The 22,815-nt window shown below is 32.4% G+C and overlaps 1 protein-coding gene across 2 annotated transcripts in view; it reads left to right on the top strand.

The window, feature by feature from the left end:
- The first annotated feature begins 359 nt into the window (after nt 1-359).
- The window catches only part of LOC129953647 (homeotic protein proboscipedia), a 148,552-nt gene continuing 126,096 nt past the window's right edge, over nt 360-22,815 (top strand). For both annotated transcript variants that reach the window (XM_056066969.1, XM_056066968.1), the window contains exons 1-2: nt 360-2,113; nt 7,677-8,337. In XM_056066969.1, the coding sequence (XP_055922944.1) occupies nt 7,851-8,337 (487 nt within the window). In that variant the 5' untranslated portion in view covers nt 360-2,113; nt 7,677-7,850. The remainder of the gene's footprint in view (nt 2,114-7,676; nt 8,338-22,815) is intronic.

Below are 22,815 nucleotides of genomic sequence, written 5' to 3'. Positions count from 1 at the left end.
CTGTCAGACATTGCTTCACAGTTGTTTTCTTTTTTAATGACACTAGCTGTCACTTTACCTATATCTATAGCTAAATGTTCAGTCTTATACCTACCAACCAAGGTGCATTAAAGTTGAACACAAAATGAAAAGTGATGACAATGCAGAGTGTTGAAAGTTTTGCGAAAATAAAATGCATCGCTGAACAAAAGGCAAAGCCTTTAAATGACAGTTGATGCGGTGTTTGCGGCTTTAAAAGTTATAGGTAACTTTTTTTTTGTTGCAACTACCTTCCGATGCAGGGGTACCAAGTACCGACCTACCAAGGTAGATATGTATATGTTTGTAAAATCAACAATAACAAGACACACTCTTCTGGTCGTAGTCGTCGGTCTTTCACGCTAACGCTGTACCCAGGTAGGTCGGCAACTTTCAAAGAAAAACTTCAGAGAATGTCAGAGTGTAAAAAACCGTTTTTATGTGTCAATTTATTTTTAACTTTTCGCCGCCATAAATGTTGCAGAAACAGCTTTTACAAAAAGAAGAAAGAAAGAAGAAACAACCAGAAAAAAAGAACTCAACCAAACTAACAAGAAGAACAACAAAAACACTCTACAAGATTGACAGCAACTGTCCAAAGAAACCAAAACCCACACACTTCAAATGCTGTGTTCAACGCTCACCAGCCAATCAAAGGAGTGGAGACTTCTGATTCCCTCTGTCAAGCAGGAATAATTCAACTCCACCCTTGTATTCCGACGGCGCATGTTTTTGCTGCAGCAACTGCTGTCAAAAATGGATGGATGGGTTTTCGGGCCGCGCCCATTTCGTGGCAAAGCAGATTTTACCTTCCAATCTGCTCAGTTCGTTCAGTGCCATTGGTTAGGACGGTAGTCTCTGTCTATTATATTGTTCGTGTTCCTTCCAAATCGGATTAAAAGATTAAAAATTTGCGTGATCCAAACCCGAAATCGCATTAATCCAAACCGGTCGAGTCGGGTTGAATCGAATTGAATTCACAGAAGAAACAAACGACACAACTGTCATCCATTTGACAGGTAAAAACGTTAGGCGCCTGACATTTTGAATATAGGGTTCACGCGAGAATGAAACGAATGCAGCTCTATAATGGTGGCGGTCAGTGATGTGGCACTTGAACATCGGGTTGTGTTGTGAATGTGAACGTGAACGTGAATGCGCCCCGACAAAAATAGGCGTGTGGTCGGTGTATGTAGAATTGGAGAGAATTGTAGGGACAACTCTTCACATCGCTAAAAAGCAACATGTTAGAGGGAGACCAACATCAGTTTTAAGTATGGTTGGATGACACTTTGCTCAATTGTTGTTGTACGTTTGGAATTCGGGGAGTGTGTTGTGTTCGTGTTGCTGTCAAATTGGAAAAAGTGTTAAAACTAAAAAAAAAAAAAAACAAAACAAACAGGTCTGCTCTGCTGCTGCTCTGTGAGAAAAGCAATCCAAGAGAATTATGTGATTCAATGGTGGGTTCAACCATTACGGGGCCGTCCCGCTTGAGTAAACATCTCATCACGGTTCTTCTACCCGTTTGATTGTCACCGTTGTTGACGCTAAGCTAGTTGCCGCGGATACTAAAAGTGTTTCCATGAGATTTTTATCAATGTCCATTTTTATTCTCGTTGTTTTATTATTGTAATTTTGTTTTTTAAATAGAGTGTATTTTTTCTTGCTAACCATGTCTGTCTGATCGAATTGATTATGTGTTATAGTTAAACAAAATAAATAATAACCAATATTAAACAAAGGCCAAGTTAAGTGAATCGGTTAAAATAATAATAACCTACCTACCAACCTAGTATTGGATTGGGCACGATTTAGATATGTGTAGGTAGTTAGAAAAAGTGCGTTAATTCCAAAGTTGTTAATCGACAAGAGTGCTAAAAAAGTGCCGTTTTGTTTTCATTTTGTTTTATTTTTATTTTGTTTGTAATTGCCGTTGTTTTCATAAGTGAATATGTGTAATGAATTGAAATAAAGTGCACCTGTTTAACGGAGTCCGAGCAATATACGTTTCATAAACAAACAAACTAATTCCATGTGTTAACGACTTAAAAGGATTTCATTGGATTACTGAAGGTGTTGTTTTTTTTTGTAAATGGTAAGATTCGGTTTTTTTTTTGAGTTACGTGCTTGTTCAACATAAAAACTGTTATTAAACTTTACTTACTCTTCTATAAAAAGCGGCGGCTTTTCAATGTGATCATGCCTTTAATTTAAGTAGGTAAGGTATAGGTGCTTGTTAAGATCTGTTTACTTCTTCTGATGTCAAGAGCCTCTCCTATCCTTGAACAAATTCTGATCCCAAATTTCGAAACAGAAAATCGCAATATATATTATTGCACTATTAGAAAACAAAATTAAGCTTTATGTTTTATGATGTTAGACTTCATGCCTAGAATGTAATTCTTATTTCACAAAAATAGAATCGTTTGGAAATAGTTGGGATTTTAAGAAATTTGTATTATGGATCTACTAAAACATTTCAATTGATGTTGCCAGAATTCTTCAAAAAATTATTAAGAAAACAAGGTGAGTATACGCCCATTATTCGGGTCTTTCGTTGTTGTACAAAATACATAATCCATGATTATTTAATAAGCATCTCTTACAAAAAAAGACAAATTTTATTCTTTTTATTCTAAAGTTTTAAGGCTGACTTTGTTTAGTTAAATTTGAATATAAGTTTAGGATTTCTGTTTTCAACACGTGATTTTGTTTTTGTTCACTAAAAATTGGCGTTTTCAACTGGAGTTTTCGGACTTAAACGTAAACAAACTTTATCTATACTCTATACTCTATATAGACTATACTCATTTCATTTTGTATCTAAAAATGTTTTGATTACACAATTTGACTCATAATATTTTGAGGTCTAGCAGTCTTTCGATGTCAACCTTTATGTTTGAGGAAATAATTGTTTCTTAAATAAATCCAAAATTTCGTTACATTCTTAAATCCTATTGGAATCGTTAGATATTCAGTGCAACTTGAAAAACATCATTTTCATTAAAAGTAAATAGCTAGTAGTATTTATTTTAATAATTGTTGGCTTGAAAAGTTCTTACGTTAATAATTATTATAGAATCGTAAAATTTGTTGATACCATTTTCGTTTTCATGGAACTATTTGTCTTGTCCTCTTTTGGAAAATGTCGCTGAAGTCAGACGTGGAAAATACGGTTGAAGCGGAAGCTTATTCGAACGTAAATTGATGCAATTTGCTATTGTTTTCATTGGTGTGTGGTATAGCAATTTTCTTTTCTTCAAGTGTTTGCGTTTTGTTTCGATTTTGAACTTCAAATTAAAATAAAACAAAATATTATTTTGACTTTTTTGATGTTTTTATCTGTAATAACCTCTTTGGAATTATTTTGAACATCGTTCTCAGTGCTTATTTAAAATCGTTTTCACTTCATGGTCTGGTTTATTTTTCTAGCAAATCTCTGAACAATGTTGCACTTTTGTGAAAAAGTAATGTTTTAGATAAGATGAAATTTCATTTAACTGAAAACGCTATATTTCATAAGCTGTTAGTACGACATCTTATATATCTTTCCAACGTAAATTCATATAAATGTATTTAAAATTTAAGTGTGATAGCCTACGAAGATTTAAGAAATATGTACAGTCCCTGCCCCTGGCCATATTATTAGACGAACTTTAGATTGTATGCAAAATCTAAATTTCCAGCTATATAAATCAGGTTTTTGAATATTGTAATGAATTTAAATTATTTTGTAAGTAGAATATAAACTATTTCCTACTTTTTTTTTATAGAAATAAAGAAACAGATTTATAGAGTTTTGTTTAAATTAATATAATTTCAGTTTTTTTTTTGTAATTTTTTTCAATATTTTGTTGAATCCTTTCTGCACGATTTGACTGTTTCCTGCATTTGTGGGTGGTGATTCCATACGTGAATTACACCTTCAATAAAAGACTGCATCTTTAGGTACTTTTCTCTTCATCAGCTCCCTCACATTTTCAATTGGGTTCATATCAAGGTTGTTTCCCGGCCAGCCCAACAGATGTTTTCTTCCCTCAAATAAGTTTTTATGCACAGGGCTGTGTGGCACTGAGCTCCATCTTGCATAAAAATGTATAGTTCTCCATTCGGGAACGTTAAAAATATTGCGTATAATCTAATAATTATAAAAATTCAGCAGTGCGTCTAATAATATGGCCAGAGACTGTACATAAAATTTAGTACTTTCAAAAACAGCTTCTGGAAACACGCTTATGAAAATGAATCAGAAGCGGTAGAAGGAAAAATAGTTATGAATACTTTAAGCAAATGCAACATTTAAGTCAGAAATAAAAAAAAATATTGAGACCAAAATCTTTAATTAAAAAGTTTGAAAAAATCTGCTAAATATTTAAGCACTTAACATAAAATTCTTAAGGCCAATTTCTTGACGAAGTTCTAAAATAAATTTTAAATCTACTCCTTTCCGGCCTATTTTTGGAATTTCGTTTTGAAAGTATTTAAAACAGGACTTTTTTGCACATCTTATCATTTGTACATACAGTGGTGGACACGAATTTAGCACATTGAAAAGAGTACAAGTATTTTTCTACTTTCAATTCTTTATTACTTGCAAGTAACGGTTCATTTTTATGTTGTTACTATGACTACCTTATAATATGGTAATAAAAATGTGTAAATGATTCAAAAGTAAAATACCGTTTTGCGAAAAATTCAGATTGTTTGTGATTTGCGTTGTTTTTAGCTGGACATAAATTTAGCCCGTTTCTTAATCATAGAGTTTATTTTTAATTTTTGTGTTTTTTTTAAAAAGAAAATAATAATTTTTGGGGTAGTTAAATATTTATTTAAAGATCTTTATTAAAAAAATTGAATTGGTCATGGCAAAAGGAAAATGGTGCTCAAAGGAAAAAAGAAGTCTAATCTTGAAAATGAAGTCAAAAGGGTGGACGCTAACAGACATTTCTAAGTTGTTAGAATGCTTCAGGAAGCATGTTTATATAGCCCTTTATCATTTCCAAAAGTTTGGAGAATATTGGCGTGGAGGCGTTATCGGTACGGATTTCTTCAAGAATTATGCTGGCCAAACCTTTATCGTTAACTGCGATCGCTATAGGTCGATGATCACCAACTTTTTGTGTTAAACTCAAGACACAATCGATATTTAGAAAGACTGGTTTTATGGCATGATTATCTCTCGATGTGAATTATTTGACCCTGAAATAGGTTTTCTTAGGTCACAATTATACCACGACCCTCAACGACATAACAATCGATGACATCGTTTTAATAAATTCAGTATGATTTTTGTGTTAAAGTTATCAAAAACTGGACCTTTCAAGGTGGCCGTTTATAGTGCCCTCAAATAAAGAAAATACCTCATTGATATCTCTCATACAACTTTTTGTATTGAATTTTAAAATCGGAAAACCATTTAGGTATATGTATGAAAAAGAAAATTATAGTTCTAGGTGCGTTTATCACTTTTTGATTGTCGTTATGTACAAAATTACGTTTTCAGCAGATTTATTCAGAAGCTTATTGTCAAGATGCCATTATTCTAATGAAACCTAGTCTAAAAATAATATAATTTTTAAACATTTTCTAAAACTTGAAAAAAGAGTTAGTTTCAATTTTTAGATTTTACATATAACTTTGGGAAGAAATTGGGCGTTAGAATCAAATTTATATTAAAGTTGTATAGAAATCGTGTTAAAATTTTCCAAATACGAAGAAATAATTAAACTTAGCCTGATTTTAATAAGGAGTGGTCCAAATACTTAACATCTTAACATAAACATGAGTTTTTGGACACAACTTAAAAATGTGATTTAATATTCTGTAAAGGTGGCTGATAAAATGACAATAATTTAATGTGTAAATCTTGAATTTATGTTTACATATTTCAAGGGTTAAAGTATAAATATGAAAGGATTCCAAGTCTCTAACAGTTTTCTAAATATGCCACATTTTAGAGCTGGCATACAAAAATTTTGGGGGCTTTTGGGTGCGTTTCATACATAATTGTTAGAAATTATGCTAGAAAGAAATTAAAAGGAAGCAAAAGGGGATAAGGTAGATAATTAAAAACGTCCAAAAAGTCTAAGGTAGATAATTAAAAACGTCCAAAAGGTCTAAGATAAAAACCTTATACCAAAGATATGACCTAACCCAAATCACATAGTGTGCCCAAGCAGCGCTAATATAGTTATCCTTACTATTAATCCGCCGTAGTGCATAATTTCTTGGGTAAATTTGTCACGTAACAGACTTACACCACATTTTTAGAATATAATTTTATACAATAATTGTTTTTGTTCATCAATAAACAAAAGTGTAGTGCATTTTTGTTTAACAAATAAGATAATACTTAAAATTCTCCATTGTAAATTAGTTTTGCAAAGAAATGTGAACGTAACAGTTGAAACCTAGCATTTCCAAATATAATATATTCTGTTCTTGTTGCCAACTCTAAAAATGGGAAACATACGTCAAAAATTTAAATGCCAAGAAATGGGAAAGATTACCGGACAAATTTTAAATCTTTTTCTTTTGCCTGCCATATTTTCTTCCGACGCAATATTACTACCATTTTCAGTCTGCTAACTTTTATAGATTAGAGCTGATACTAGAAGACAAATTCTAAAATATCCATTCTAAATAGATTTTTTTAATTTATAAGAATCTAAAAGTTTTGGTATTTAAAAGATAATTAATTTTAAAATTACAAAAAAAAAACCGTAGGAAAGCCTTACACTCTTTATGGGTGTAAAAAGAAAAGAAGATAAGTTTCAGGAATTTAAAGGTTATCTTAATAACGATTTCTTCTTAAGAACCTCTCTTTCTCTCAGAAAAGATCTTATGAAAATAATATTTAAAGCATTACTAACATTTTTTTTTAAATCCTTTAAAATTGTTACAAAGATTTTAACTGTCTTTTGACAGACAAACCATTTTTTCGTCAATTTCGCTAAATTCTTAGCAAATCAGTATTTAAGAAATCTTAGCTTTTTTGGTACAACTAAAGTGCATAAGCTTAATGGCTTATACGACCCCTTCTGAATCGTGTATTAGATAAAAGTTAATTAATTTGTGCGGTGCGAGTGGAACATACCTGGATTTCCGATTCATATCTCGTTCTTGGTCCAGAGTCTTCGGTTAAAAGTAGCACAGTTAGCCACAAAGTGCTTCAATACAAATGTTTTAAGCATAAATAATAAATAAATAATTTAAATTATAAGGGTAGTTCTATCTACTAACTTTATACAATAAGTTTTTAATCCAGTGAAATTCCTACGAAAATTAAAACAATAATCTGCCAACAGGGTCATGACCCTAGCGACTGCTCTTAGATCCACCATTGATACAAAAGTAATATTCCAAAAGTTTAATTCAATACCTACATGAATGGTTCGGGTAAGTAAGAATAAAATAGCAGCATTCACAATTTTTGAAAGGATTTTTAAGGAGCGTTCAGAAGCTATCTTATAAGTTTTAATAAGAAATATCGAATCATCAATTGGCTCAAAACATTGATATCCAATAAAGTATTTTCCAGCTATTCAAATGTTACTGTGGTTGCTTTTTTCTGGTTTTGAGTCCCTTTCCTTACGAGGCATTTAGCCAATTCCTTTATAATGGAATTATTATAACCTTTTTCATTTCTCTTTTTTCAGGTCTAAACGTTCCACAAAAATAAAATCTCCGCGCACAATAATGAAAAAGATGTCATAACTAAAAACAAAAAAGCTCTGTGTTATAAATTCGACTGATTAAAAATTAACTACAGTAAAAACACAAACAACAAATAGGTTAATAAAATTTTGTGGTGCACTTTTGTTGATTATAAAATGCAAGAAGTCTGCAGTAGTTTAGACCCCCAAATGGGCGCACAAATCAAATCCGAATCCCCGCTGAATCCATTGCACATTCAAACTGGACAAACAATAATACCACCATCAGTTGTTATCGGTGGCAACACTCCAGGTGGGCCTGTCGTTGTCTCCGGAGGAGGTGGCGTCGGCGTTGGCGGCGGTGTAGGTGGCGGCAGTGGTAATAATGGTGGTGTTGGTGGCATTGGTAGCTCCACACCGAACAACAAAATGGCACCAAACTGTGATAAACGCGCCGATACGGCATATTGGATGGCCACCGAAAGTGGCTTCATTAATTCTCAGCCATCGATGGCCGAGTTTCTCAATCACCTGAGTCCGGAGAGTCCCAAAATGGTCGGAACTCCCGGATATCCGGTTGTGCAAGCGGTCGACAGCTTGGACTCGGTGCCCGAATACCCCTGGATGAAGGAGAAGAAGACATCGCGAAAGAACAACAATCAAGGTGAGTCTTATACATTTTTATTTTGTTCTTTCATTTTCTTAAGTAAGAAGTTAAAGTGTACCTTTGTATCTTTTGTGTGTATCTAACCAATTTGTACCGCAATCTTTACGCTTCCATTCTCGACACTGGAGCTTGATTTGAAAGTCAACTCTGGGACATGGGAGCCAAGCCACAGCCGCAGTGATAGAGTCTGCGCAAAGCCATGCCATGACTCTGGCTCTGACTCTGATCGCTGGGGCTGAGATGAATTGCTTTCATAAAACTGCGTGCCTCGAAATGAAAATAATTAATCAACGGCATTTACGCTTGCATGAAACAAAACCACGAACCGTTCCGTTTGTTGGTTGCTGGTTGTTGGTTTGGTGTGGCGATGGTGATGAGATTGGTGATGTGGTGTAGTGGTTTTAGCAGCGGCGGCGGCGCCGGCCTTACTCCATCCAGTCTCTTAGCTAGCAAGCGGGCTCCTTTGAACCCCGCGTCTCCCAAGACATGTTATTTGCGATCATTTGTAACAATTTTCTCTTACTACGTTGTGTTTTTTTTTCTGTTTTCTCGTTGCAAGCTGCGCAGGGCTGGGGCTGATTTCTTTAGCTATATAGTTGTGCGGTTCGGTGCGGTGAGTTTTGTCCCGTCCACATCGATCGACCAAGTGCGGTGTTGTCTTGTCGGTGTGTGCACATATCAGAGCCGATGATGGACAGACGTCCGGGGCGTAATTTATAAGAAATGCTCTTACGTCAAAGTCTGTCCGTCCAGTGGTGATAAATGAGGTATCAAGGCTACGCAGGTTAACCGAATCCAAATGCTGTGATGCTCGCTTCAGCTTCAGCTTGAGCATCTCGAATGCGATCACAACCTGTTATTTAGGTTCATTTGTCAAAATCTATACCTTCCAATAAAAAATACGAAAATAAACCTGTCCTCCGGTTGTCTTTATGTGGTGCGCTGCGCATGCGCATTGCATTCCGTTTGTGTTTTTGTGCGTTGCATTCATTCACCATCATCGTCACAATCACCATTCACCCGTCACTTGCCACTGCAACTCAACTAACTGAACGAAGCCAATACCATGAAACGTATTTAGAAGGTGAGTCCTTGGAATATGGTGAGTCCTGTTATAGGATATTGACTGCTGTTGCATTTAAGATTGTTGCAAGGATGGATGCAAAATATTTTTAGGTAGCCTATTGACTTCCGACAATTTCGGTTCACTTTGGTGTAGGTACAGGTAATGACATGAGCACAGCTAGGGGTAAATGGCTCCTGTGGTGGCAACCTGATGGGAATTTTTCTTTACATTTTTAATTGAGGCCAATTAACAGTTTTCTTTTTTTTTGGCACAGAAAAGAAATTTATAATTTAAGTACCCATGCTTCATGAATGTGCCTCTAAGTATTTTGAAGAAAGCCGTCGGAATGTAAACCTTTTCTGCAAGTTTAAAATTTTCTATTGTTAAGTTGATATTTTTGTTTGTGAATAAAATTTAAATTTTAGTCGGAAATTTTAAAGCTCATTTATAAAACAGTCTCAATCCTTTTTTCGAGATTTTTGAAATATTGTACTTTCTCGATAAACTCAATTATTTTAATTATATATGTTTATAAACTGGTTGATAGGATTGTTAGAACAATATTTTGATCGGCTAAAATGTGTTGGAATCGGCACTCGATTTCTCATGTTCTTTTGGCTTACATTCAAGTTCAATCGACACAAAACTGATAAAAATGAAATGGAACCACTCAGAATTCCAACAATAAATCAAAGTTGCAAATATTTTCGGGGATAAGTTACTCATAGAAAACCTATTAGCACAGATAATAAATATACAGATGTCTCACCCTTATGGCGAGAAATGATATATGAAACTGAAATCAACCAAAAAAAGAGCTTTTTCAAAAAGTTCATCACATTCACTAAATGAATACACGAAAGCTATTTTGCTCGTCTTCTTTCCTATGAATGAAAACTAAGGCAAAGAAAAATCTGAAATCATTTTTGTATGTTCTTTTCCTCTCATAACCCTAATGCACAGTAACACATATTACACCAAGATCATTCTTCACAAATGGAAAAAAAACTCTTTTATGTTGATTTTTTGTGGTGTGGTGTGGCTGGTGGTGATGCGTTGAAAATAGGTGCAGGAGAGTTGACCGCTTGTCGACGACGAGAAAAAAAAATATTTACAGTTGTCTTTGGAAATAGAAACAAAGCTAGGACAAGGTTGTCTTTATAGCTCGAGTTCTTATAATCGGATATGTATAAATGCTAGGTGCGTGCATTTATGTGGATTTTTTTTTATAAATTGTTCTTTTTCTTCAATTTTGTAAAATCTCCACAAATACATTTTTCTGTTTTATATGTTTTTAAACGTAATGAAGTGTTGTTGACTGGTGTCAATTGGATGATGAGGTACCTACATATGTCAAATGTACATGTAAGTACCTCATTGTACATAATGTGTCAACAATTAAAATAATATTTTTTTCTAGTTTAAAAAGAACTGATCTTTTTTTTGTATTCAAAAAGATAACTTCCTCAAAAATGAACAAGTAGATTTTGCAGCAAAAAATAAAATATGTACTGTTTTCTGTTCAAATAAAGGTCTTCCTGTAGATTTGTATTGTCTGATTTGTATGTTTCCTTGACATAACTGTATAAAAAAAACGTGTTCCTTTTTGATTATTGTAATGGGTCCGATTTGTCGAATTGATAATGTTGACATTTCTCGACGTTTTAAGGTCCATATAGTGGAAATAAAAGCGTTTTGGGAAAATGTCTGTGCGTGTGTACGTTCTCGACTTTTTTTTGCTGTCCATAGCTCAAGAACCAGAAGAGATATCGACTGCAAATTTTATTATACAAATAATAGTGTAGAAAGATGCTGAAATGAATCTCAACAAAATTGCGTGGGTGGTTTTTTTTACAATAGCAGTTAAAACAAAAGGCGAACATTTTGGTTAACCCTAAATATCTCACGAACCAATAACGCTAGAGACTTCAATTAATATAGGGCAAGTGTAATCCTGTTTGATCTCTGAGAAAGTTGAAACCGCAGGACGAACGTTTGCGATAAAATAAGTTTCGCAAAAGTCTTGGTGTTTTGATTTATACCTTCCATTAAATCAATTTCTCTTTCGAGAGAATTCTTTTCATCAGACCAAAGCCTTTTTTTTAATCTTTTTAAGTCGACTAATTTTCTGTAACATGTTTATTTTAGATTTTTGATTTGTCATATTTTTGTATTTCTCCAGAAAAGAACCGTTATTTTGTTTTTAAGTTTTCTCTAGAACTAATGAACCGATTTATTTTTCTGTACAAGCCATTATACTTTCTTAATAATATTTAATGATCTACAAATTCATTACTTTTTATATTTAAACAGACTCTTTGGATACATGAGCAGGTTCGTGCGATCCAGTCGTGCATTTCAATTGTTTTGCTTTTCGTCCAGTTTTTTCAAAGTTTTTTTTTTTCAAGTAGTATGAAATTAATTTGAGAGATATCAAGAAACGAACACCATTTTTACCAAATTTGCGTAATATTTCTTGCAGATTATATTTTCTGTGAAATAAGAAAGAGTTGAAGACAATATTTTTAATTTTGCAAAGCTATTTGAGTCGAAAATCAAATTTTACCAAATTTTATTAATTTTCTTGTTTAGGTTTTTATTTTTTGTAAAAAAAAACTGTCAATTTGATTTCTCTCAAAATTTTTCAGAATGTTGAACACAATATTCCTTATAAATTAAAATTGGTTGGAAACCATGATCTCAAATTTTTGAAAAGATATTTGAGTCGAAAATCAATTTTACCAACTTATATTCAGTTGTTTTTTAATTTTTTATTTTTTGTAAAAAAAACTGTCAATTCGATTTTTCTCAAAATTTTACTGAATGTTGCAACGATATTTTTTTAAATTAAAAAGTAGTTTAAAGCAAATATCTAAACGTTTTGAAAAGATATTTGAGTCGAAATTCAATTTTTAAAAACTTTGAGTAATGTTTTCTCAGGTTGTTATTTTTCATAAAAAAAAACTGTCAATTAGATTTTTCTCAAAATTTTACCAGATTTTAAAAACTTTATTTTTCGTTCCACAAAATTGGTTTGGAGATAAAATAATTTTGTATTCGTAAAATTTTCGAGGTGACAAATTTTTCTTTAGTTTTGTTTTTGATTTATAAAAAAACATTTAATTGGATTTTTTTCAAAAAATATATTTTTATCTGTATAACAAAATTTATTTGAAGTCGATATCTCTTCTGATTTTGAGCTATGACGACGAGAAAAACGTCTCGAATGTACGATCGTACGAACGTAAAACACAGAAACCAAATCATCTCACTTGCCCCTTCTTGCCCACACAATATTTTCATAAAGCAATACACAAGCAACTTCTTCTATTCTCCTTACCGGACACCTAACAATCGACATTCACAAAAAAATAAACAAAAAAAAGATCCAACATTATCACCCCTTTCTTCTTTTACGCACCAAAACGCGCATAAAAAAAAGATATACATTTGTTTGCAACGGACCAAACTTTATTTTTGTATTCGTTGGCAAACAAAATGACAAATGAGAAGAGAAAAGTTTCTAAAACCAAAAAAATAGCAAGGCAAAAAGAGCTTTTTCAGCTTTATTTTTAAAAGCTCTTGTCTGTTAAGGCTTGTCTGTTAAGAGAAAAAAATGTTTCATTTTTTCCTGCTGGGATGAGAAATCTGTATAAATTTATTATCTGTGCTATTAGTTTTAGCCTATGAAGATAAGAAGGGAAAGCTTCTTCATGTGACCATAGGAAAAAACGTAAATTAAATCTTAAGAACTTTTTTTGGAGATCTTCAAGTCTATGAATAAGAATAGTGTAATAGGTAGCCCAAATTATACAACCGTATTGAAAGACTGATCTGACAAAAGATACATATAGAGTTTTAACGATAGAAGAGTTTAACATGTATTCATACTCAAGTACATTATGTTTCTTGCGGATATTCAACATTAAACGATTTGTATTCCACTATTCCAATGGTCGAGGTAGATGATCCTGTTATAATTCGAAGTCCTTTAATGATTCAGTTGTTCGAAATACTTTTATAGGGTGATTTTTTAAAAAGCTATAGGAAAGTTTTTCAAAAAAAAAAACGAATAAATGCTTCAATGTTGTCTTTCCATGCGTCAATTGAAGCGGCCTTGTCTGCATAGACATGAGCTTTGACATAGCCCCACAAAAATAGTCAAAAGCGTTAAATCAGGCGGTCAAAATGGCCACTGTTCATAATAAAATTCAATAAATTGCAAGCGTTGTTCGTTTGCAAGACGATTCATGAAAGATAACCATATTTCATATACCATAAGTGATACACTTGATTTATACGTCAATTCAACGTAGGTTATCTTTCTAGGGTTAAATTATGGACCAAACTGAAGATGTTTGGACAGTGAAACAAAATACGAAACGTCCGTCAGCTGTTTAAACCAGTGTTGCTAAAAAGATAATAGCTTACAAATCACCCTTTACGTTAGCCGCATATAGTTATGTCATACAATTTTTTTAAAATAGAGGGAAGGTCATTTATAAACAGAATAAATAACAACGGACCAAGGTGGCTACCTTGAGGTATACTAGAATAAATAATAAACGAAATGGAATGTTCATTTTTGAAGACAAAACTTTAATGTAAGGTAAGATGATTTTCAAGCAATTAATTTGTCATGTAGTTCGGTTTGCTCTTATTTGATTGAAAGTACTTTATGGGTGTAGTACCCGTAGCGTGATGGTTAGTGCGTTGGACTGTCTTGCAAGTGCCACCTAACTTTTTTCACGGGTACTGGCTCTTGCGAAGAATTGACAAATCCTCCAAGATTAATTCTTGTCATGAAAAAGTATATAAACTGTAGGTCTCTTCCATCTCTGACAACATTATACTCGCACACAGGAATGGTTGAGAGTTGTAAGCCACTAGGCCATGTTTCTTCATGGACTGTTGCGCCACCTAATTTATTTATTTATTTACTTAATGGGTAAGTTTTTCAAATGTTTTTCTGAAATCTGCAAATATACAATCAACTTGGTGTTACAAATCGTTGTAGATTCAAGTAAATTTGTAACATAAGGTTTTATTTTTACAAATCTATGTTGATATCCACCGATAATAGAAGAACAATTAAAAGAAAGAGCGTCATAGATCAGATATTTTAGAATAACAGAAAATTAAGCTTTAGGACGATACTTAAAAATAAGATGCTGGGAATAGGATACCTTTTGTAGGTTGGTTTGAAAAACTCTTATTTCTATACAACCGGAATATTACTACATTTATAGGACTGGTTAAACAGAATAAAAAATGTGTAGGAAAGATCATTTTTTAAGTATAAATGATGGAATGCTGTCACGAACAGGATTTAGGTTTTCGTCAAGTTTTAAAATTTTGTCTAGCATAGAAGATTTATGGATTTCTAGATTAATGTGAGTAATTCAGGTAAATTGATCAGTATTTTTAATTTTTAATAAGTGTTGACCTATGCCTAGTTTGATGACATTTTGAAATAAATCGGCTAACATATTGGACCGCAATTTGGGGTTGTGACTTTCTTCTTAAATGTTATTTCAACATATGCTTTGAAAAATTGCGTGCATTTATAGTAAGTTCGCACATTCAGTATTTTCAATAAACTTTGTATAAACACAATTCGAATAGTTAATAAAATTTATTTTTCGGATTTCTAGTTAGGCCTTATTCCTTTTATTTTTTAAGCTTTGAAGATGTCGATCAAATCAAATGCCGATTATTTACTCTGAGTTTATAATATGTTCTCTAAAAAATAATTGAATACTATTTCATAATCGCAAGTCTTTATGAAAAATTTACTCGATATGCAAACAATTTACCTATGTTATTATATGCTTATTTATATTTATTCTTTTTGGCTATTTTGCGTTTTTGTTGATCGCCTTACATTTTCTCTCAGGAGTTTTTTTTACCGTTGCTTTCGAGTGATGACAATCAAATCATAGGAATGTACAGTATAGTTGTATATATTTGAAAATAAAGGGTATGCCGTAACCGTTAAATATGATGGTAATATGCCAGGTTTTGATCTTTCTGAATTTATTAACTTGATTATTCGGAATCATAACGGTTTTCGACTAACGCATCTTTAAAAAGAAATTTGGAAAAAAAAACACCTGCTACATGAATCATCCATTTAAGTCGTTCTACTTTTATTCTTTTAACCAGATCAGTTCGTCCTTTTCACTCTCCATCTATGCAAGCTGGACCAAAAATCACCCGACGAATTTTTCTCTCGAAGCGTCATAAGACGCTCTCAGCTTTCTTTAAAAGGGTCCAGGCCTCAGCGCCATAAATGAGAACCGGAATGATGAGTGTATTAAAGATGCTGATTTTAGATGTTCTTACTACTCAATTGCCTTCAAATACCAAGGAAGAGTTGTTCTTCGTTTGATTTCAGCGCTGGTGTCGTTGTCTGTATTAATAGCGGTGCCTAGGTAGACAAAGTCCTCAACTACCTGAAAGTTATAGCTTTCCATGGTGAAGTTTTATCCAAAAAAAAAAACGATCCAATAATATCACGCTTTGATCTTCGAATTATGTCAATATCATCTGCGTATCTGAGTAATTGAATCTGCCTTTGGAAGATTGTGCTTTAAGTGTTGACGGTTGAGTTTTTCGCAATTTTTCCAGAACGATGTTGTTGAAGATGTAGCATGACAGTGCATCGCGTTGTCTAAAATCTTTTTTGACATCAAATGCATCGGTGAGATATTTTCCGACCTTGATTCTCCATCGTCATTCTGCACAAACGGATAAGTTTGACAGGGATGTCAAAACTAGAAATTTCCCTGTAGAGCTGTTTCCTATAGAAGCAATCATACTCGGCTTTTAAATCGATAAAGGAATGGTGGGTATTGATTTGAAATTTCTGCTTTTTTTTCAAGATATGCCGTAATGTGAATATTAAGTCAATGGTGGATTTCCTGGTCTGAATTCACATTGATAAGGCTCTATCAGGTTGTTGCCGCACGGCTTCAGAGGTCAACATAATACAGCAGAGAGGATCTTATATGCAATGTTAAGGAGACTGATGCCTCTCTAGTTGGTGCAATTTAGAGGGTCTCCTTTCTTATGTATCGGGCACACTATGCTGAGATTCCACTCATCGAGCGTACTTTCTTCAGACCATATTTTGCAGACGAGCTGGTGCATGCTTCCTACCAAGTCATCGTCTGCTGCCTTGAATAGTTCGGCAGTGATTCCGTAAGCTTCAGTAGCTTTGCTGGACCTTAGTTAAGATGTAGCTATATCTTCACTTCGTAGAGGTCGGCCAGAATTGTTGATCTGCGTTGCGTCTCGCCTGGATTGAGTGGTTCTATCTCTTTTACAGCTAAATTCGATTCGTTATCGCCGTTATATAACTTCAAGAAGTGGTCTTTCCACTTCTAAATAAAAGATTTTTAAAGAGATATCTGTGCAATCGTGCGTCCGGAAAGCTTTTTTGTCGTCCATATCTCAAAAACTAGTAGAGATATCGATTTCCAATAAACTTTGTTATGCACATAATAATTCAAAAAGAGGAAAAAAAGACTCTCCAAAATGATTGTATGCAACGAAGAATAATTTTTAAATTTTTTAGAAACAGCTAATGGACCGATTTTTTTTACAAAAAATTAAAAACTTAAGAACAATATTACTAAAAGTTGGTAAGACTTAATTTTTCGGCTCAAATATTTTTCAAAAATGTAAGATATTGGCACGAAGTTAAAAAATTGTTAATTGCTTAAAAATTAAAAATTTAAAGTTTAAATTTTTAATAATTTACTAGAGAAATCGGAAATTTTTAAACTTTTGCTTATGAGGAAATTGCTAATTGCCTTTTATTAAAAAACGACAGTTCGTGAAAATTGCTAAAAATGGATTTAACAATTTACTAAATCGTTTTAATATTTGTTCGCCATTGGATTCAAACTTATTTCATCTTATAGAAAATATTGTTTTCGACGAAATTCAACAGTTTATTATTTCATAAAAAAAAAAATCTTCAAAAGTATTAGGTACGTAAAATTTGTAAAAACTGATATTCGATATCCCATGAATAAATTAAGGTATTGACTTCAAAATAATTTAATTCTCTGCTAAATTTTCTTTTAAAAAAAATCCAATCTGTATTTGCTAATATATAAAGATTTGTATCTATTATCTTCAGCAACACCGGTTTAAACAGCTGACGTGTTTTTTTTTACTGTCAAACATCTTCAGTTTGGTCTATAATTTAACAATTATTCATCTTACAAACGAACAACGCTTGCAAATTATTGAATTTTATTATCAAAATGCGTGCTCTGCTAAGAAAGTTCATCGCGCGCTTCTTCCATTTTAAGGTCAGTTTAATCGTCCCACTGAAGCGGCTATTCGGGCTATTGTGACTAAATTTCGCACCAAATTTACATTGTTGGACATAAAACCACCAACACCCTTACGTTTAGTCTGAACTGAAGAAAATATCGCAGCTGTATCGGCCAGTGTTAATGATGACCATTATCGATTCGTCACTGTTCGCAGCAATTGGGTCTCTGTTACTCAACAACGTGGAAAATTTTGCGAAAGGATTTAGGTGTGATGCCTTTCAAAATACAGCTGGTGCAAGAATTGAATCCGAACGACCTACTGCAACGCAAAATTTTTGGTGAATTGGTTCTTGGAAAGTTGGCCGAAGTTCCACTTTTTTACCGAAATATATAGTGTTTAGTGACTAAGCTAATTTTTGTCTCAATGGGTACGTAAATAAGCAGAATTGACGATTTTGGAGTGAAAATTAGCCAGAACCATTGCAAGAGCTATGCAATGCGTTCAGAAAAAGTCACAGTTTGATGCGGTTTATGGGCTGGTGGCAATGTGGCATTATTGGACCGTACTTCTTCAAAGATGATGCGAATCGTAATGTAACTGTTAATGATAAGCGCTTCTGTGAGATGATATCCAACTTTTTGTTTGCCCAAAATGCAAGAGCTTTAATTGTACAACATGTGGTTTCAACAAGACAGTCCCACATGCCACACAGCACGCGCAACAATGGATAGATATGGACTTATTGAGAGGCGAGTTCGGTGAACATTTTATTTCACGTTTGGGACCGTTTAATTAACTGCCTAAATCATGCGATTTAACGCCTTTGAACCATTTTTTGTAGGGCTTATTTCTATACAGACAAGCCTGCTTCAATTGACGACAACATCGAAGCATTTATTCGTGAGATACCGGCCGAAATGTTGAAAAGAGTTACCAAAATTATACCATTTAAGGCGCAGTGAAGGTCAACATTTGCATGAAATAATCTTCAAGCATTAAATTATTTGGACCGTACTATCGATTCAAATAATGATTTTATGCATTTTTCTGAATATTATGTGTTTTTTAAGCTTTCCTATAGCTTTTAAAAAATCACCTTACATAAGAATTGAAAACTTTCAAGAAATGCTAATTAAATTGGTAAAAATTGGTTTTCAACTACAAATCTGTAGTTATATACAAAATATTGTTGTTAATTTTTAGAATAATACAACTGACAACTTTTTAAACAAAACAAGAAACCCTACGAAAACAACAAAAAAGTGATAAGAAATGGTTTTCGACTCAAATTTTAGAAGAACAAAGAAAAACATTAACTTCAAATTATCTCACACAAAATATTGTTAAAAATATTTTGTTAAAGTTTCTAACATGACAAATCGACAGTCCGAATGGGAAGTTACCAGTGTGGACCGCATCCCAGCCTCTTTTTTAAGTTATTCTTATATTTACTATGGATATCGACGGAAAAGTATAAGTCCAAATTCGTAATCATCTAATCGAATAAGTTCAATTGATTATATCTTTGACATGCTCCAAATAAAATTTTAATGTAAATATATCAATGTACATAATTATTAATATAATATTCAACCGTGAGTCATTCCTAATCTCACTTATATTTTATTTGTTTTTACTGAACTCACAAATAATAACATATTTGTATTAAATATTAATCGGTTGATTGGAAAATTGGAATAGATTTTTATCAAATACCTTCAAATTTAAATCAAAAATATAAAATTGTGCCCTTAATTAAAATATAACCAAACTAGCCCACTAAAATAAATGTATATAATATTTATCGCCATATCAGAGAAAGAACGAAAGATATTATTTAAATATTTAAATTGAAAATAAATAAAGTCATTATTTAACAAAAAATCCAATAACCACAAATTTTAAATAAAAAACAAAAACAATTAAAATAATTCCCATGCCTCAGGCGGGTGACAAAGACAGACTCACTCTTCTTTCTCTCATCTATCAATATATAATTAACTAAATACTAATTATTATTCTTGTCTCATTTCAAAATAAAACAAAAATATTTTATGTGTTATTGCCTCGCAAATGATGGCTCTTGTTTTAAAGTTCACATCATCACACAAAACAGAAGCTTTGTCTGGTTTATTTCTGGCAGCAATCAAATGTTGCCCTACAATTTGCTTCCGTTGGTTTTCATGATAATGATGATGATGAAGAGATCATTTTTTAACCAACAACAACAACAAACAAAATATCTAAATAAATAAATAAAAATATCTTAATTATATTTAAACAAACAAAAAAATAGAGTCTAAAATACACGACACCATCATCATAACATTTCACATGATATAAATTTAATAGAATCTGTTCCACTCACTCACTCAATTTTAACAACAAAGTTCAAGCTTTTACTTTGCTGTCTGAGCTGAGCCCTGAGCTCTGCCTCCCTCCAACCGACCGTATTTGGTTTTACGACCATTTAATGTGAACGAGTCGTTAACTTTCATTCATACGACTTTTCGAGAGCAAGATTGTAACAATTTTCACGATAGCACGATATAAAAGTGCCATAAAAATATGTTCCTCTTGTACAAATTTTGAATAATAAAACATTTTGACTTTTAAGCCATCTCCAACCCCAACCCCTAACACCTAACAAGAGGGTGCAACAATTTTTTGTTGTTTTTGGATTTGAGAGTCATAAATTTATCTTAACAATTATATTGCTACATGAGAAGGTACGCGAGACGGGACTCTTTTGCCATAACCACCCTCCGAAGAAGAACAAGGGATGACTTTACATCGTATTTTTGTGTCTAATTCAGTCTTGTTTCGTTTTAAATAAGGACGCTTTAATTTATTAACTGATGCTTATTTTTTCATCGGAATGTCTGGGCCAATAACCCCCCGTAGTATGAAGCATATGTTGCAACCATTATCAGAGTTTTTTTGGATTTCATAAATTCACGTTTTGAAATCATATATTTTCAATATTTATTTATGACTCGTCATTCTCACGTATGTTTTCAATAAATTTTTACGTAGAATTACATGTTGTGAATTTTTAAAATTCTCGTCGAAATACCCAACAGAAAACCCACGCATGCTAACATATGGGTAGGTCAAAGGTGTAATACAGAAGGAGGGGGGGGGGAATGCAGGAAATAAAAACAAGTGCAATATTTTTCTGCAAATAAATTTCAATTTACGTGGGCGTCGAAGTTTGTATATATTATGATGCTTTGTTGCATCACGCAGATGGAAAATGACGAGAAAAATTCATCACGAATCGTGACGTTAGCATAAAATTTACACGTATACACGTAAAATAGATTTTTGTATAAATTAAAATTAGGGATGATGCACTTATGGCGTTAAAAATCAGCGTAAAATTTGCTCCCGTGCGTCGCGCCGGTCGCCCGCTCGTGTTTGTTGGTTTTATTTTTATGAATTCATTTTTTCTTTTATCGGGTGATTTCCGGATTTTATAACCGCGTAATGTCCTATTTTCCTGGCTATCACATTGCAGGATATATTGTACCTATACATGTACATACTTTGTGTGTTTGTTCCCTTATTTGGTGGATTGATGGAAGAGACTTTGTTGTTGTTATTGTTTATTCAAAAAAAGGGATGCATATTTTTGTTCTTGAAAATTTTATGACTTGCCAGTCGGATTTTTTTAAAAAGAAAGAATGATGAGATGAACGAACATAAAGAATACAATAAAACCGTGAAAATAGAAAAAGAAAAAAACAAAAACAAGTTAAATTAATGGTGTGTACGGTTTTGAGATTGAAGTGAGATGTGGGAATTATAATGATTGTTATAAATTTAGAGACAATGATGCTCAAGCTGACAATGGTTAAATTATGTTGTGATTTGCTTATGAGAATGAATACATTATTTTGAGTGAAAGTTTTACTTTTTTTTTGTTGGGAAAGTAATAAAATCGTTAGAGGAAAAATCTGGTAAAAACGGTACTGTTTGATATTCGTACAAATTACACATTTTCAAGGCGTTTTCATGAATTTTTCATATTTTTCTAAAAGAAAGGTATTTGGTCAAAACTTGTGTGTTTAAAGGTTTAATTACTTTTAAAATAAAATAAAGACATTTTCCGGAAAAAAAATTAAAAAACGCTGGGACCCACACTGATAACTTAGCATCCCGTCTGTCGATTTATCTTGGTTGAATTATTCTTAAAGATTTAAAAATGACCAACAATATTTAGCATTTAATGAAATAGATTGATTTCAATCGCTATTTTAGTTAATGAGATTTTTAGTCAAAAAAACAATTTCTACCAATTTTACTGGAATTTCTTAATTTTTTTTAATTTCTTATATAAGCAAATACAAATTTCATTAACAAAACTTATTGAAGTCAATTCTATTGGTCACGAGATATGTCAAACCAAACATCAATTTTTAACAATTTTCCGTACTGTTTTTTTGTAGATTTTATTTTTGTATAAAAAACGGACTGTTTGACTAAATGTCAAAGACAATATTTATAGTATTTATAAGATGCAGTTGATTTGAATCCAATACTTGAAATTTTTGGAAAGATATTCAAGTTTAAAATCAATTTTTACCAACTTTTAGTAATGTTCTTTTTCAGGATTTTATTTTTTTTTGTAAAAAAAACTGTCAATTCGATTTTTCCCAACATTTTACTGAATGTTGACAACAATATTTGTTATAAGATACAATTGTTTGAAAGTCATAATCTCAAATTTTTGAAAAAGGTATTTGATTTCAAAATCAATTTCCTTCAACTTTTAGTAATGTATTCGTATGTTTTTATTTTCGTTAGAAAACTGTCAATTCAAAAAATGTTATCCTTCATTGCACAAAATTATTTTCGAGGTGAAAAACATTTTTAGTTTTTTGATTTATTAAAAACAGTTGGTTGGATTTTTTTCCAAAAATATTTTTTTGTTTGGTATTACGTTTTAGTATATATAATATAAAATTTAATTCAAGTCTCTTGAGTTATTGGTTCGTGATATATTTCGAGTTAGCCAAAATGTTCACCTGTTTTTTAAATTCGTATGGTAAAAAAACCACCGACTCGATTTTTTTGAGAGTCTGTATAACAACATTTATTTGAAGTCGTTATCT

Source organism: Eupeodes corollae, chromosome 1, assembly GCF_945859685.1.
Source record: "Eupeodes corollae chromosome 1, idEupCoro1.1, whole genome shotgun sequence".
Lineage (NCBI taxonomy): Eukaryota > Metazoa > Arthropoda > Insecta > Diptera > Syrphidae > Eupeodes > Eupeodes corollae.
This window is presented reverse-complemented; position numbering and strand designations above follow the sequence as displayed.